Source organism: Pygoscelis adeliae, unplaced genomic scaffold, assembly GCF_000699105.1.
Source record: "Pygoscelis adeliae isolate BGI_AS28 unplaced genomic scaffold, ASM69910v1 Scaffold10, whole genome shotgun sequence".
In the NCBI taxonomy this organism is placed as follows: Eukaryota; Metazoa; Chordata; class Aves; order Sphenisciformes; family Spheniscidae; genus Pygoscelis; species Pygoscelis adeliae.
This window is the reverse complement of record NW_008824053.1, coordinates 4,380,243-4,397,714: the sequence shown is the minus strand read 5'-3', so window position 1 is coordinate 4,397,714 and position 17,472 is coordinate 4,380,243. Positions and strand designations below refer to the sequence as shown.

At 37.6% G+C, this 17,472-nt stretch overlaps 1 protein-coding gene across 1 annotated transcript in view; it reads right to left on the bottom strand.

Annotated features, from left to right (window-relative positions):
- The window catches only part of EVI5 (ecotropic viral integration site 5), a 72,840-nt gene that overhangs the window by 18,276 nt on the left and 37,092 nt on the right, over positions 1-17,472 (bottom strand). Inside the window, exon 18 of the mRNA XM_009333778.1 lies at positions 5,655-5,750. Coding sequence (XP_009332053.1) covers positions 5,655-5,750 — 96 coding nt within the window. The remainder of the gene's footprint in view (positions 1-5,654; positions 5,751-17,472) is intronic.

Below are 17,472 nucleotides of genomic sequence, written 5' to 3'. Positions count from 1 at the left end.
CTTTCTAAGGAAAAAATGCACGCTAAGTGAAGGAAGTACTAAGTTTCTGTATGTTGCTGCTCCCCTTCATAAAGCTGTCCCCCAGTGCAGATGGCCAATACACAGTAGAACCATAGCCTTATGGAACAACGCTCCACAATCCCAAATTGTAGAGGCTACTTGCTTTTGTGGACTTGAATACATACTAGGCAGAATTTAGCTTTTAATATGAAAACTGTCATATAATTAAAACAACCTACATTTGAAATACTGTAGTAATATAAACAAGAAACTGAAATTTAACAGCAAAACAAACTCATTAAAGCATTCCAAGAGACACAAAAAAATCAGCTAGCAGTATGACAAAGACAAACTTTACAAAGTTTCACTTGAAATACAATTTAAACTTAAGCACTTCAGTCCTAAATCACAAAGTCTGTAAGACTGGAAACCACTTGCTTTTGTCTCCAAAGGTGTCTTGTGGTCTGCCAGTGTAGTTTGTGGGTAAGCATGTCAATTCTAATCTTTTGTACCACTCCTGTAATCTAGGTAACACATACAAGCCTTGCAACATCCAACAGGAAGCAGAGACAGCTGCTGTGTAATATATATAAAGTGACTGCATGTACAGAGGGGTAGTGCATGAAATGCAGAACTTCAGCAGTTTATAAATCATTTAATTCCATTCAGTTTGAATTAAAAGTAGAGAGTGGCAAACTACAAAGAACCTCCTCCTTTTTTCCCCCAGTATGTGATTTATGTTGAAACAAGTAACAAGTAGTTCAAGATTTATCTTAGTCAGTTTTTCTTAAACCTTCAACTTTACTTAATGGAAACCTGTAACAGTCCAAACTTTCTACATATTCTTTTCCACATACAGTAACTGCTTTACTTCTGTACTACCTACTGAAGTGGGATACTCTTTTGAAGAGTAAAAATGTTTCACAAAAGTTGCTTTCACTTAACATATCAGTGTCTAATCAAAGGCAACTTCTATGAAGTACTAGCCTGAGAGTACGTAACCCATGGTACAAATCTTGCTGTGCCTGTACACTCATGCCATTTATGCTACATCAGTTAAAGCACGTTAACTGTAAGGTCAAGTGACAGAGTACAGCGCTCACCAGACCTTATTTCTGTTGTGCCAAAGACAGGGCAACCAAGCTTGTGTACTTACTGACAGGAGTAACAAAGTTGCTTCGCAGAAGCTGCAGCCTGTTGGGGCTGCACAATGGAAAAGCATTTTAGGTTAAAATCCTACTCAGCTAGAACAAGTCAAGAATGCTGTAGACATAGCTTTAAGAATGGAAGGAAAATGGAGGAAGAAAGAAAATGCTGGGTGGAAAGATTTCAATTAATGAAAAGAACAAATGGCAATGGGACACGAATTTCTGGAGAGGCAAGCAGAGTGTCTAAGTCTAGCACATATTAAAAGCTCTGAAAGAAGTTTACGTCATGACTTCCTGTTTGAATCTGTGACAATCCTCAATATTTCAGGTTTTCACACTAGTTTCAGCCTTCAGCAGTAAAGCCATAAGGCATAAGCATCTAACAATTTTGTGCCCAATAAAGCAACTCAGCCAATAAGGAAGAAAGGAAGTGTAGCACTAATCCCACACTAAATATACACAACTTTTCACAGGATTAGCCATTGGCTAACTGCAGTCTCTGAGTGTCCTTTCATTATGCACCAGCTGTTTTTTCAAATGTTGATAGGTTATGTAAAAGACGGAAGGATAACTGTCAGTATCTTTCTAGGGAATGAACATAAAAATGGCTGACATATTTACTAAAGTTAAAATTGCAAATTAATACTAATTGATTTACATGTATGTGAACTCTGAGTGAAGTTATGGCCGCACAGAGGAATTTAAGTATGAATTCAACATTTTACGTTGCAATGCAAATCGTGTTAAATATTTTTATTCTAACCCATATTTGGTTACTCAAGTTAGTGCAAAGAAAGAGCTGCATGTGAGTAGATCTAAGATGGTGTGCATACAGCAGAAGTCTACAACACAAGTTTAAGACCTACTGCGAAGTAGTCAATATACAATTCAGCTTACCATACTACAGAAATCCACTGGTTAGGTATAAGAGGAAGCAGGCAGGTATCTTGTTAGAACAAACCAAAAATCCAATACAGTAATTCCATTTATAGTTATTTTACCTTATTTGAAAGGTAAGAAAAAAGGCATCATCTTTTTCTATGTAATTTACCTTGTACATTTAATAGCAATGTGCCTAATTGGTTCAGGATGCCATACTACCAGTTTCCAGTATGTGCAGTTTTACGCAGTAACAGGAACACAACTTATATTTACTACGAACAAGTCTTCTTGTAATATGATTTGAAGACTGACTGTAGCGTTACTATTCCCAGATGAGTAATAAAAGCAGATGAAATTTATCCTTCAGGCTGCAAGCTACACCATATTTAAGATGCATGCAAAGTTTTGAGCTCAGAAAAGGAAGACCAAAATTAATCAATGGACTCAGATTGCAACAAAGGGCAATCGGTCGGACGTTTTTAAAAGTATAAACAAAACTTTTTAAAAATAACATTAATAATCTGAAATTATATGCAGAGTTCTGATATGTATCTGATTTAGGTTACCACACTGGAACAGGTGAGAGAAGTATCTGAAATCTGAGGGTCAAACTTTTCTTTACTACAAAGTCAAGAGGTGTTACAGCAGCAGCCTGTTGCACCTGTGCTGTAGTAAACCCCCCACCACCACCACCTTTTAGTGGAGAGGATTCAGCTTGAGACCCTGGGCAGCAACAGTGACCCTCTTTGCTGTTCTCTGGTGTTCCTCACTGGTGTTCTAGGTTTGCCCTGTCCCTGGCTCCTAGCCTGGCTTGCAAACACTGATGGAACAAGTAGACCTTTCACTGGAACTCTGATTAGGATGGATCGTGCTGCTGCCACATCTTGGTACCATCACCATCTGATGGATCCTATCACAGGATAGAATTAAAGTATCTAGTTCCTCCAGGTTCCACTGATAGAGGAACACATGCATTCAGACTGCTGGCCAAAGACATGAAATAGTGTTTATCAGAAGGCCAGAATATAGACTTAGTTTGCGGTTACTTATATTCAATATAGGATCTGTTTGTTATTTTGTTCCATCCTTCAGATGGAGAACCTGCAATTCTTCTGATGTAAACTTCCGTAAAAATGCAGTACTGCAGAGAAAAAAAAATGTTCAATAAGCAGAATCAACATTGATGGCCATGCCAAGACATTTAATCTTGTTTCAGACACACCCATCCCACCCCTTAAACTATAACTTTTGCATTAATTTATGTCCAGTTTAAAGTTCCACAATTACAATATATTAGATGGTAGCCATGCAGTCACCAAGAACTGTTCCTTTACCAGTGCCTTTTACATGTTAACCAGTTGGGAGGTTGTGGTCAGCATGTCACATACACCATCACCCTATCTTCAGGAAGATGAATTTGCAAATTTGTAACGTTTCTTTTAGCTTTTGCAGAAGTAGAATCAAAAAGCAGCTAGCCAAAAAGCAAAGAGCATGGTCATTAGCGGATCTACACATGAAGACGCTTCAGTGCAGATGTAAAAAAGTTGGTTTATTTAATTGGTATTGACTAAATTACACTAATCCTAACATTTAGCAGTTGAGGGCAAACATTTTTGCCTCTTTCTATTGCCATTTTATTCAGATTTTGCTGTTTCAGGAAACACTGCAAGCAAGTTCTTTACTAAGCAGCTATGTTAATCCAAGACTTAATTATTACTTATTAGCACCAATTTACCTATAAATACTACATACATTTCAGACTTAACCTTACATTATCTCAAAATCAGCCCAGTGGGTTATGCTCAAAATAAAGGATTGTGCATGAAGTATTACTTTCCCTCCAAAGTTTTTATTTAAAAACTAGACAAATAGATATGTAATAGTAAGGGAAAAAAGTCATTAGTAAACAAGGACTTCCAGGCTTTAAGAAACTCTGTGTAAGGAAGCGTTCAGAAATGCTGCCAAGGTAGAACTTGGCTACTACATACAGAGTTTCTTCCTACTGTTTCTGTCTATCCTAGAATGAGATACTTTGTTCCTATAGCATTTACCTAGTTTGGAAATTAAAAATTAAGCCACAACAAAGCACACACCTGGAAGAGGAGTGCTCTTCTACATGGAATTACTCAAACTCTACTATTGTTGAAATTCATATTCTCCCTAGCTGATATTTTCTTTCAATTAAATTAAAACGCTAATAAGGATTTGTCTAGACTTAACTGTTTAGGAATCACTGGTATTACGCAGAATTATCCTTGTTCCGTGAGCTGATGAACCTCAACTTCATTCCAACCTGTTCACATAAACTTATACACATTAAAGACGTACACAATTGTATGCCTTCATGACAATTGAGTTGCTCAGCCAGGCATGTGACAAATGCTTGTATAGAGAAAATTATGCAACAATTTTAAACCTACACTGAGCAGAGGAAAAAGTCAGTACAGTGCCTTATTTATTCATAACGCAAAATATGCAAAACACCTGGCTTTCTGGGAATTCTACAAGCAACACACTTTCTCATATGGAACAAAGCAAGCTAGTTATAGTCCTTTAATGGAAAATGCCAGGTTATTGATTTTTAAATTTGTTTTTAAGTGAGCTTAATGATTGGTAAAGGTGCTGGACTGATGGCCCTAGAAACTACCCTCAATCTATAGCATAGACAGCATTCCAAGATCCTCCACTATGTTATAACTCTCAAGGGATTGGTCCTAAAAGGTTGAATCCACTAAGACTGTTATGAAAACACTACCTACATTTAAATAAAGGATGTGTTTATTTAACAAAAGCAAAAAGGCAACAAACAATTAGGTTGTATTGCTCTACAATACTATGGTTTTAAGCAACACTAGCAGAGCTGTGTATTAGAAAGCGTATGGAAACAGAAGCAGACTACAATGCAAAGATGACTGGGCATTTTGCACACAGTGTAGTATTAGGAAAAGACATTTCTTCACAGTGCAGAATGAACTGAAATGAGCCAGTGAGCACAGTAGTTACATAAGCCATTTTGGTTTCAGGACCTTCTGATCTTTTTAACTAACAGAAAGTTACTACAACTATTAGAGCAAGGAAGTTTGACGACAGAAATTTCATAGGTGGAAGGTTTTGGCAGTTTAAAACTTAAAAATCTGTTAACTGATATTAAGCAAGCATCCTTTTTCTCTTTAAGCAATCTCAGTATACTACCATGTAAAATTCATCCTCACAACAGCAAGAACCAAAAAAAAATCTACACATGGACTCGTCTACTTGCACAATGCAGATTAGCTTCTAACTAAATTAGCCTTAAAAGTTGTAGCAAATAAAGACATAAAGGGGCTTATTTTCATACACACAGCTCCAAATGCAGTAAATGCAACACAGTGAAATATGATCAACTCGTGAAATGAAGGAAAAAACCAAGATGGAACATAAATGCTGATCTCATTTAATGTCAAATCATGTAACTAAGCAAAGGGCAAGACTCATGTATAAGAGTTAGTTTTATTGCATTCATTTAAAATAACGCAAAATCAGCTACTGAAGCTGTAATAACTATTAGATAAGCAAAACCTGCTACAAATGAAAGATAGGACAAAAGGTGCGAGTGACCAGAGACAGTAGTATTTTATCACTTACCTCATGATGCAGCTCAGCTATCTGATCTTTCAATTCTCTGATGTACTGGTTAGAATCAGATTTATTAAGCTGTCCTTGAATTTTTCCTTCTTCTTTCTGTTTTGGTTAAAAAAAGAACCTTATTCAAATTCTTCACGGATATACTATATTAAAAATTTTTTTTAACTGTCTGCATATTTTTGTCATGAACAGAAGCTATTCACAGACACCATCCAGCATTTGTCATCTGGTTGAAGTTACAGCAGGTATCTAGGGGTGTCAGTAGCTCAAACCAAGTTGACCCTCTCAATACCAACCATAGTACAGGCAGGATTCTATGGAGGAGCATGAAGAATTAACAAAAGCTTCACAGGGGGAATTCACAGCCAGTGTACATGAGGTTGCATATGCAATTTAGTAAAGCATCCCTACAGAATAGTATCAGTATATCGAACATATCTTAGCATACATTATTTTCACTAATGTATAGTTTTCACTTAGTAACAAGGAATTCCCCTTTGTCTCCAAGTGACAAGTAAACAAAACATGTTCTTTCCTTGCATTATAGGACACGCACTGGGAAACACTACATATGACAAGCTTTTTTCTTCCCTAAAAAACCAGTTGTAACATATAAAATATTGTGGTATTTATCATAAAGGAGTTCCAGAGAGCATAAGTGAAGAGAGGTATGTCCCCTAACACCAATACTGTGAGAGGTACAGAGAAAAACTGGCAAGTGAAAAAAGCCAGAGATGAAGAGGAACGTGCGATTTCCCTCATTTGTCAACCAAATGCAGCTCCTAAGTTTCAAGATGCTCAAGAAGGCATCATCTGCACTTGAATGCCTGCAACGCTAACTTTCAGCTTGTCTCTAAAGGGAATCCTAACGTTACTGAACCAAACTTGGCAGATCTGAGACAAATAACTAGCCTTGGTAGAGAAGGCGGCCCATGTCTTCAGTTTGCTACTAGTAAGTCAAGAGCAGCGTTGTTTGGTTTTTTTTTTCCCCAGCTGAGTAATTTCTGAAGCAGCCACCAGCTTTAGAGGACAGAAGCACCTTGATTTTATATAAACCTTTACCTTGACTGTAAGTCACATACAACCAATATAGTACAGAAATACAAATAGAATGGGAATATCTGTTTTTTCTACCTGTAGCTCATTTTGCTGAAGTTTTAAATATACTTGAAGTAAGCAAACAGTTAATTTCAACAACAGGCAAGTTCAAAGTCATTTGCAAACAGAATTTAAATACGTTTTAGAATGAAAGGTGTCACTGTTCTTCAAAATACAAGGCAAAAAGCTTTAATGTAGAGGTTCTTTTAAAACATCCCTCTGAAATATCAACACCTGGTACATGTTCTGTCCTGGGGGAGAAGGGAGGAGGGACAATATACCACCTTCCAAACCCTTTTGCTGCATGAAGAGAAGAACCTTGAGCTCTGTCAGTGTTGACAATCTCAAAGCAATTTTTCTAATTTCAGACTTTGTTTTTCTTGCAGCAAGGTATGCATTACAATATTACTTGAAAAACAACTTTGTCATATTCACTATTAATTCACAGAATCTGCAACATGGAGGCACAAGATCCTTTAATGCATAATTCCATATCGAACCCAGTTTCCAAGGCAACCTATGGCTCAAATTCACAAAAAAAAGATTAATATTAACAACATTAAGAATTGTTCCTGTCCTAAATAGGTTTAAAAAAAACCCCACAAACCCATCATCTCTCTTTACAAGGACGACCATTGGTATTGGAGAAACCAAAGCAGAAGCAACACAACCTGCAGACCAGAAATAACACTGTTTACATCTGTATACAGAAAAAGCTTCATTGCTGTCAGAAACTAAGATTCCAGACAATGAGAATGACCTGATCTCTTGTGGTAGCAGGAATATATGGGAGAAATGCTTTCTAAATCCTTTCCCTCTGTTTGAAACCCTGACTTTTCCATTTAAACCTCTTGTTCTATGGACTCCAAATTACTATGTAAATCATACACTATAGTATCAAAAAGCAAGACTAAAGCAAGGTTTTACCATAAATAGAAGATAGGTGCTATAGCCCTTTTAAAATGAAAGTGTAATAAATAGCTGAGCTTACATTCAAACTGAATGCACAAGAGGACATGAAACCGGCATTCCCAAGTTAAGTCAGTATAAACTAACAGCAGAAACAATAACATTTACTAGCTTAAAGTTTGGCACGGCATGAATAGCTAAAAGCTGTTAGTGTATACCATATAAAGTATACCATATTGGGAGTGATACACTTTCATTATATTTAGGTGTTTTTATCGTTACTTCTTATTACATAAATAACACCGTAAAGTTAACGCAGATGTCACAGAATAATCTGACATGTAAATTTGCTCATGGAAGAACTGACTCTAGCTCCAGTCAATCGGAGCTGAATGTAGGGTGTAAGCCTGGCTTGCAAGATCCTCATTATTAGTGAAGGGCAAAAAAGTTTAAGTTTTCCTTTCAGAACTTACAGATTTTGTACAGCTGACAATTCACAAAAATGCATTCAGAACAAAAAAGGAACCCTGCAATGTCATTTTCTACAAACATACTTTTCAAAGAAAAATCATGCTGTAACCTCCTCTTGCAACATTCAAGACACTAGAGGTCAGAAGCTGATCCTTTTAACTGGCTGCAACAGAAATAAGGTATTTCTAGCTAACTAAATAAGCCCATGTTCTATAAGTTACAAAGTCTGTCTACAGTGGGTAAATTGGAAGGATGATGTAGGAGAAATTTTAGGACAAGGTATCAGAGTCTTCTTCATAGCTGCTGTTCATCTCTCTGAGCAACAGCAAAGACATATTCTACTTTTTTTTTTTAATAAGCTAAGTTGATCATGCCATTAATTTAGTTATTTAAAAGACACTCATGCAGGTGCAGTAGGAAACGACTGGAAAACATGCAGGGGTCAGACACTATAGCATTAAAGTATTTTTTAATTCTTACCAAAAATCATTTGATTTAGAGAATAAATAATAAGTAGACAGCTGAAAGTTTACATATTTCAAATGAACCAAAACATTTATTTTATAAAAAGTAGTTTTATCTGTCAGATTATGATCTTTAAGTTACCCAACGTTCTTTAAAACTGTGAGAAGAGATTGTTATTTCCATCAATACATATATTTATTTTCATACAAGTACAAAATATTACTATGATCTGCAAAATTGTTTCACTTTCCAGCCACATTTCATATTTGCATTAAGTTCAGATTACTTTCTAGCAATTTCCAGCTTCTGATGAGCATTTTTTAATCAAAGGCAAATTTTAATGTGAACAACTTAAATTTGGTAGTAATACTCTTTAACACTAGTTTTTCATTAGGGCAGCTTGACAGAAGTCAAAAAGAAAAATTGTTGGCAGGAAAAACTTCAACGTGGCAGTTCCTTTTAACATGACAGAAAGCAGTATTAACAGCTTTCTCTACTATCTGTTGGTATCTGTCAAAGACAAATACTTTCTCCCAAAAATTCTGTCGTTCTAGATTTGCTTCTCAACCTACCCTAGATTATACGACACGTTATCTATAACTTCCTGATCATCATAAAAACCTATTTCTTACTGCTTTTATCAAGTGATCTTAATATCATCCTAGAGTCTCTTTTAAGGAGTGTTGTCAGTGCATGTGCATCTTGAGATAGTGAAAACCTCCACCACTGCAAAACAAAGCCTATATTCTGCCCCCATGCAGGTTAGATTCCCACTTGTACATCATAATTCTAGACGACATTAGATTAGTGCCAAAGCACAGCTATATGCCACTGTGATTGGTGAAAGCCCCAGCGACAGCAAGCACACTCATGCTCCAAACATTTATCAACACACATGGAAAATGCACAAAGGATTTTATGTTCATGTTTCATTTAGTAGCTTAATTAAGAAGGCTTGAGCAGCTTCAGTTTGGATTTTTTGGTTTCAAATATAATACCATATTACATACATACAATTTCTAACTGTTGACACTGATCTAGTCATGAGGCAACTGAGATTAACATCAGAGTTACCATTGGTTCTGAGTTCAGAATCTGAATTAAACTTGGCCAAGAAATAGAGGGTCAGGGAATTAGCTAGGTTGCAAGTGACATGAAAGTGGGACAAACTGAAAAGTGAAGATACAAGAAGTACTGAATGGAACTGAAACAAAGGTAAGGACCTTAGACAATAACACTGATGGATTCTTGCAGATTTCATCTTCAGCCCACTATCTGCAGGATACGGCTGTTGCATTTATTTAGTTAGTTGATGCACTGCAGGACAACTGAAGATAATAATCTTCCAGAAATAACTACTAGCCCTCTATCATTCATTTGCTTCTCTGGAGATGCATGTTTTCCATTCTTCCTGTTCTACTGCTGCCATCCTTCATCTTACATCCAGGTATCATAACCCTCTAAAGAACAGATTAATTCATTTCTCCTCCTAAGGGTCCAACAGTATATGTTGAAAAGGTTTCTAGGCTCAGGCAGGAAGAAATCAGTCTTGTCTGGATTAAGTCCTGTCTGGCCTCAGCCACCTCAGCCTAAGAACCAGCTATGGCAGATGGAAGCTCAACTACTGAGATCAAAGGAGAACTTGAGTTAGGGAATAGAGGGCTACTTGCCCAAAAGACAGAAGCCTGCACTCTCCGTGGTCCAACCCCAGTAGCCAGGGAGGCTGGAGCCCACATTCAGGACATTCTTGATATCCTTTTCTTGTCAATCCTATTATTATTTATTATTATTATTGCTAGCTTCTTGCTTCAAGTGCTGAGCCATGCAGATGTGCTGGAAAATACATGCTTTTAGGATGGATTGATTTGGCAAGTCTTTCACAGCTAAAACAAATTAATGTCAACTCTCTTAAATGGTAAGGGTGTTCAAGGGCAAAGGACATAAAACCCGTCTTCTGTAAAACCACCAAGGAAAAAAGGGAGCTGACTGCCCTGCTCAAGGCCCTTCTATATTCTGAATCTGGCTTTAACTTTCAGTTTTTTAAAATACCTAAAATCTAAGGGTTTCTGTTTCCATTAAATTAGAATGGACTATTTCAGTTAGAAAGGACATACAACGATCATCTAGTCCAACTGCCTGATCACTTCAGGGCTGACCAAGTTAAAGCATGTTAAGGGCATTGTCCAAATGCCTCAAATACTGACAGGCTTGGGGCATCAACCGCCTCTCTAGGAAGCCTGTTCCAGTGTTTGACCACCCTCTCGGCAAAGAAATGCTTCCTAATGTCCAGCCTAAACGTCCCCTGGCGCAGCTTTGAACCATTCCCACGTGTCCTATCACTGGATACCAGGGAGAAGAGATCAGCACCTTCCTCTCCACTTCCCCTCCTCAGGAAGCTGTAAGAAAAGTGATGAGGTCACCCCTCAGCCTCCTTTTCTCCAAACTAGACAGGCCCAAAGTCTTTAACTGCTCCTTATAGGACTTCCCTTCCAGCCCTTTCACCAGCTTTGTTGCCCTCCTCTGGATGCATTCAAGGACCTTCACATCCTTCTTGAACTGTGGGGCCCAGAACTACACACAGTATTCAAGGTGAGGCTGCACCATAAATTACTAGGCAGCCCCACTGACATAAGAAAAATTAAATTGCTTTCATGTAGCCTGAGTTAATTTAATTGAATGCTTCCTATTGTAGCATTTACTTCAGTAGGAACTGGGCATTTCACTCTATTGGTTTTATGCTGTGCTTGAATAGTTTTGTACTACTGTGTTTGAGTAGTTTTGTACTTCTGAAGAAAACAGTTCAACTGTACTGGTTCAAAAGTGAATGTTAAGACTCCACTTACAATTTAAAAGTCATTAAGGTATGAACATCACACCTTTCAAAAGGAAATAGCATAAGCAATTAGTAATCTCTCTCCATGGGTTTTTTTAAACATCTAAGATTATACACATAGGATGTGGGCTGTTGGTTTGTTTTTTTGAGGGGGAGGACTATTACAGAAAATCTGTGGTATTTGGGGAGGTCACGACACAAAGAAGAATAGCTGGTCTCTAGGCAAATAATAGCCATTAAGTTTAAAATGAATATACAGTGAAAAAGGCAGGTAACATCAATAAGCAAAGTGTGAGTATTATCAGAATAGCAAAATAATGAAAGCTAGCCAATTCTGGAATCTAGGGATTTTGTTTAAAAAAACCCGCCGTCATATGTGAATGAATCTCTACATCCATTTCCCTGGGGTAGTGCTCCTGCGTATTGGCACCACTGCAGTGCCTACCTTCTCTTCCCAGAAGGGTTTTTCAAAAAGTAATGCCAGTTGGTATTACTATATAATTAAAGATCCATCATCTTGATTTCGCTGCTTTTGAAGACTAATAACTCCCCCCAGTCGTATCGTCTCTTCCAACAGACCAGCTCCACCTGCACTAACAGGGATAGAAAACCCTGTATCAGGGAAACAAACACCCTACTGGCCAGGTATCACCTCTGCTCAAGGAAAAGGCACTTGTAACAGCGTAAGCAGCCAACACACAATCCAAGCTCCTGCCTCAGAGGTTGTGTATAGAGAGGGAGTAGCACGGGCAGTGAAGCAGGAAATGAGCCCTACAGATCAAAAAAGCAGCTGCTAAACCAGAACTCACTTAGGCCCCTTCAGTTTTGGAAGCTCTCACCTCTCTCATCCTGCTCAAGTACTAGAGTTGCTGTACTTGCATGCATACTAAGAACTACACTGAGAGCTCCTGAGAAGAAAAAAATCCGTTCCCCAAAAATTTGCTGCTTAGAATGAGGAAAAATTCTGCCCACCAAAAAGTATCAGTTGAGATTCATGGTTGTAGTATCGTACTTAAATCCTCCTTTGTCTGGCTTTCTAAGAGAAAAAAAGCTTTTCTGTACCTTCAAAAGAAGCAGCAGCTAGTCTCAAGAAACACACCTGATGCCTATTGAGAACTACTGAGCACTACTGAGCATGCGGAGACCTTCCAAACTCAATCAGCATAGGCCCAGGATGCACAGCTGGCAACACAAGAGTGCAGGGACAGACTGCTTGAAAGAATGCTGATCTTAAATACCTGAAACCATTATTGTATAGTACCCCCCAAAAATCAAGTATAGTAGTAATGATAAAACAAAGTTTAAATATTAAATAAATCAATCAATCACTGGAAACCACCTGGGACACACTGGAGGCCTTAAGCCTGCTTTTGCTGCTCGACCAAGAAAGGTCTAAGTGCAAGATACAGAAGGTCCACGTAATCAAATTTCAGTTGCAGGTGTTTCATCCCAAGAGGAGCACAAGCAAAGTTTTCTAACACACTCTTGATGATCACATCAGAGTAGGAAAAGAAATACACGTCAACAAGTAAGTAGGCCATTTTAAATAATAAGAAAGCATCTAGGGTGGTCTTCACTTCAATAACTGTGAACTTAAAGACAGAAAAACAAAACCAATGGTTTTATAGGCAGCCAAAATCCAGGCACACCAGATGGTTGCTGTTCCTCAGATAACAGTCTATCAGCTTTACTAAAAAGGTCTAGAGAGTAGGACATTTCCCTAGCACACTTAGTTTGATCTCTTCTGACTTAGAATTATTTACTTGGTAATAATCTGTCTCAGCCTCTTTTCAGGAGAGGCTCTTAAATACTTACTCTGTGGCAAAAGACACTGCATTAAAAATGTAAATGAAGTTTATTCAGAAGGGTAAATGTGGTAACTAGTGTCCTTTCAGTGACTTCACAGTGACTCATTCTAGACTTTCAAAAAACACATCACTAACATCACACACCACTATTGATAAGAGTAAAAAAAGTTTCCTGTAATTTGAAAAGATGGAAACAATTTCTTTACTCAACAGTTAGTACTTGGAAAAGTTGTTAAACAGAGGTCATAGAAAGGCTTCATTCTAACGAAATAGTGCTAAAAGTTTAAACTGTGGGGGAGAGAACTAGCACAATCATGGATTTCCTTTACAGTTGTTCTCAAAGCAGCTTTGACATGGTTAGAGATAGGGTAAGTGTGACAAAATTCTCTGAATCTGCCAGGAAACACATCGGGGGAAGTGATGTTAGCCCCTGTCCAGATCAACCTAACGAAGAGAAGAATGAATTCTTACACATAGTTTTTGCTTTAAGATTACTCAGACCTAAAAACAGTTTTCTATATTACAAGTGTGCTCTGTACCTCCCCAACCCAAACCAGCCATGGATAATTTTAAGAGGATGCTACAAGTCACCAGCCTGAATAGAAGTGGGGGGAGAGGAATTAAGCTGCAGAGCAGAGACTGCAGCTGACCCAGCTCTGCTTCCTCAGTCTGTCTACACTTTCACTGGCCCAGTGCTCCTTACCCCAGCCAGCTGATTGTCTCTAGCTTGTAACCGATTTAACCTTTCCTGAATTTCTCTAAAGCCTCTTTCTCTCATTTAGTCTGTCCTTCCTTCAACTATTGCAGGGAAAGCTTTTTTTTTTAAAAAAAAAAAAAAAAAAAACACCAAGGGACCAACAGGACTGCCCGTATGCGATCAGAAGGAACACTTGCTATTAGGCCAGAAGCGTAGTGAAGCTTGGTAGACTTTTCTTGGCAGCTTTAGGAAAGCACGCACAAGCTAAAAGCAATAGGATTTTAAAGGCTTATATTAAGAAGTTAAAAGCATTTGCTTGTTGCAGGTTGAAGCTATCAGACCAGTTCAGCTGAAAACAAGAAAGACTAATTCCCTGAGGAAAAAAACTTGAGGTTTTGCTGATTGACTATAGACATAACAGGAGACAATATCCATTCCTTAGTCCTGGCTCTCTATATCTTACGAAAGGATGGGACAAAAGGGGTCAGAGAGTGCATGTAGCTTGGCCAAAACAAGCCATTTAGTTATAGGATGTGAACCTCTAACCTTTGTGAGAAAGTAGAACATATCATATTGAAGAGAACAGCTTCTCCCCAGCATGGAGGTACAAAAAATAGCAGCCCAGCCATCCAAAATCCATCCTTCATTTGTTCATAATTTGCTCAAATGTCCTGCTCAAAGCCCAGAAGCCTGCTAAATACTTCCGAGTCATCTTTGCTTCCCAAGGGTTTTGTAAGCTGAACTGGCAAGTGAGAGAAAAACGAGGATATAGGAGAAAACAAAGGCTGATAAAGTAAACCTTTGTTTATACATAACTTCAGGATTTTTCTTTGTCACTTCTGGGGCTTATGTATATGCAACATAAGTTAAACTTCAGTTACACTTCAATTTTGTGTTATTTTTGCTAAGGAATGACTCACACATTTCTTTTGTTTAAAAATATCCATCATATATTGGACTATTCTTTGTACTTCAATATGCTGACACAAAAGTTTAAAAGCTTAGCATCAGGAGCTGAATGCCTGACCAAAATAAGATGACATTCAGAATATATAAAAAATAACTTCCTAACATCGTAATAAACTGACACCTTGCTGCAGAATTACATCTACTATTGAATGATAGTTCTATCTCCTTCTCCCTCTGTCATTATTACTAACCAAAACTAAGAGTGACCCAGAAACTGTGATTTAGCATGAATCTAGCATGTGCGTGTGTAACATCAGATCAGTTCTTACGTGGGAGTAGTGATACTCTGTGTTACAAATCTAACACCAGTGTCTTGCACCTACACCTACATGAACATTTAAAAGAAAACTGCACAATTTAGGTTAATCATTGCTATGGACCATGTGGACCTGGCACTGAATCCCTAGAGCTTCTTAGAAAAGCACCATCCCCCTCAAAAAAAGGAAGGTTATGTGGTAAGCTAACTTCCTCCCTTCATCTTTATCAGCTTTGAAACAGTATGACAAGCAGACCTATTTGTGATGCCCCGTGTTAAAAGCACAATTACTTTGAGACTGACACCTATGCTCCAAGTCTGGCTAAATGTATTTATGGTATTAAATATTGCATTTCAAGTCATTAAGACAAGTCCAGATTAAAAGCCCTCTGCTCCCCACATCAGGTCACCCCAATTCCAGTGATAAGCTGAACAGAAGAGAATGGGAAGCAGCTCTTTCTCCAATGAGAAAGAAGTTATCTAGATTTTCAATTTCCTTAAAAAGCAGCTTTTGTTTAAGCTGTATTATCAGTTGCATGTTTTATAGTTTACAAGCTTTGGGAGTTAAGGCTTTCCAACTCCATTATTACTTTTTTTTGGTGCAGGTGTTTCAGAGGCCTTTGAGCATGAGTACCCAAAAAGGAAGTTTTGATCTTAAGTTTCATATTTGCTGGCAAAACACACTGGTCAAAAATATCTATTCGCTTACAGAATTTTACAAAAAAAAAAATCTGTCACAGCCCAATAAAAGCATTTCAAGTCACACCTTGAGTGTCAAAAATAAGTGAATTGACATTAGAGGAACTCATTTCTACTAAATCACTTTTGTTTTAAATGCCTTTATACAGTTATCACTCGAAACCTGTATTTCACAACTTCTTCAAGTTGTATTTCAGGTCAGTATAAGTTCGAGATCAATAGTTCACCAAAAGCCTAACAGGTCAAACTCATTAAATTAGAAACATGAACCACGGCCGCAGAATGACTTCATACTCCAGACTGTATACAAAGAAAGCACAGCCATTCTCATTTGTGCAGAAAATCAATAATCTTACTAAAAGACTACAGATCAAGAAATCATTAACAGGTGATCATCTAAGAACACCAAAAGTATTGGAACTTGAAATGCACTTTAGCAGGAAACAAAAAACTGAGGCCACCTAGAATATGAGAAAAATGGAAAAACATAACTAAAGATTGCATCATGCAAAGTAGTAATTGTGAAAAGGAAGGAAAGATGATGTGGATAAACAACCAAACATGAGACAGTGCAATACCATGACAAAACAGGGACAGCATAATCCTTGGATGTATTAGCCAGAGTTATGAGATGGATTATGTTCCTGCACTTAACTTTACCTGTCTCAGGACAAGGTATTATAAAAATCTGCATGCAATTCTGACACCCACAGCTTAAGCAGAAATATAGAAAGGGAATAGGAAAGCACTATAAAATGATTGAGCACTGATGATTTGATCAGTCAAAGAACAGGAAACCAAGTCAGATGTATTTACATCAAAAAATGAACACAATTGTAATTGGGTGACAGCTATCAGAAAAAAACAACTGATCATTATGGGATTCACCATTTCTCCATTTCATAAAATCAAGACTAGAGTACTTTTTGGGAGACCTGTATCAGTCAAACAGTGGAAGCAGGATGGCATCTGAAGTCTGTGCTAAAGTGAAAACAATGCAAAATGAGTACTGGCTCCTCACCTACAAAATCACGTTGTTTGAAGTAACCTTTAAACTTTTTTCCTTTTTTTTTGTTTTAGTAAAATGCTAACACGTGCGTAGAAGATTGACTTAAACTCACCTATTCTCTTGTTATCTTAGTAGATGATAAATGATTCATATGCAATGCTTACTGTACTTATCTAAGTATTTCTAATGTACTGATCACAGCATTATCTAAGCATTATGTGATTAAAAGAAACGATTACTTTATCTTTTAATAAATTTAGTGCCTGCTGCACTAGAGGAAAAATATTCAAAGTGAAAGTTCTTGATGCAAGCTCCATTAGATTTATTTGCACATTCTATATATGAAGAGATGAAAAAGATGCAAGTAGTTGAGAAATCATAGGGAAAAGAAGGCTTTGACACAATACAGTAAAATCATCACCTTGAAGGAAAGACTTCAGAGGGAAGAAAGACACTAGCGATACCAGGCTGAGGGGCGGGGCAGGGGGAAGGTAAACTAGAGTGTTTGTACCTTGTAACTCAGATAACCAAGTAAACCTTTGCAGATAGATGCAGCAAAGTTCAGACAGGACAACAGTACATGAGTATAGGAAGGACAGACTGC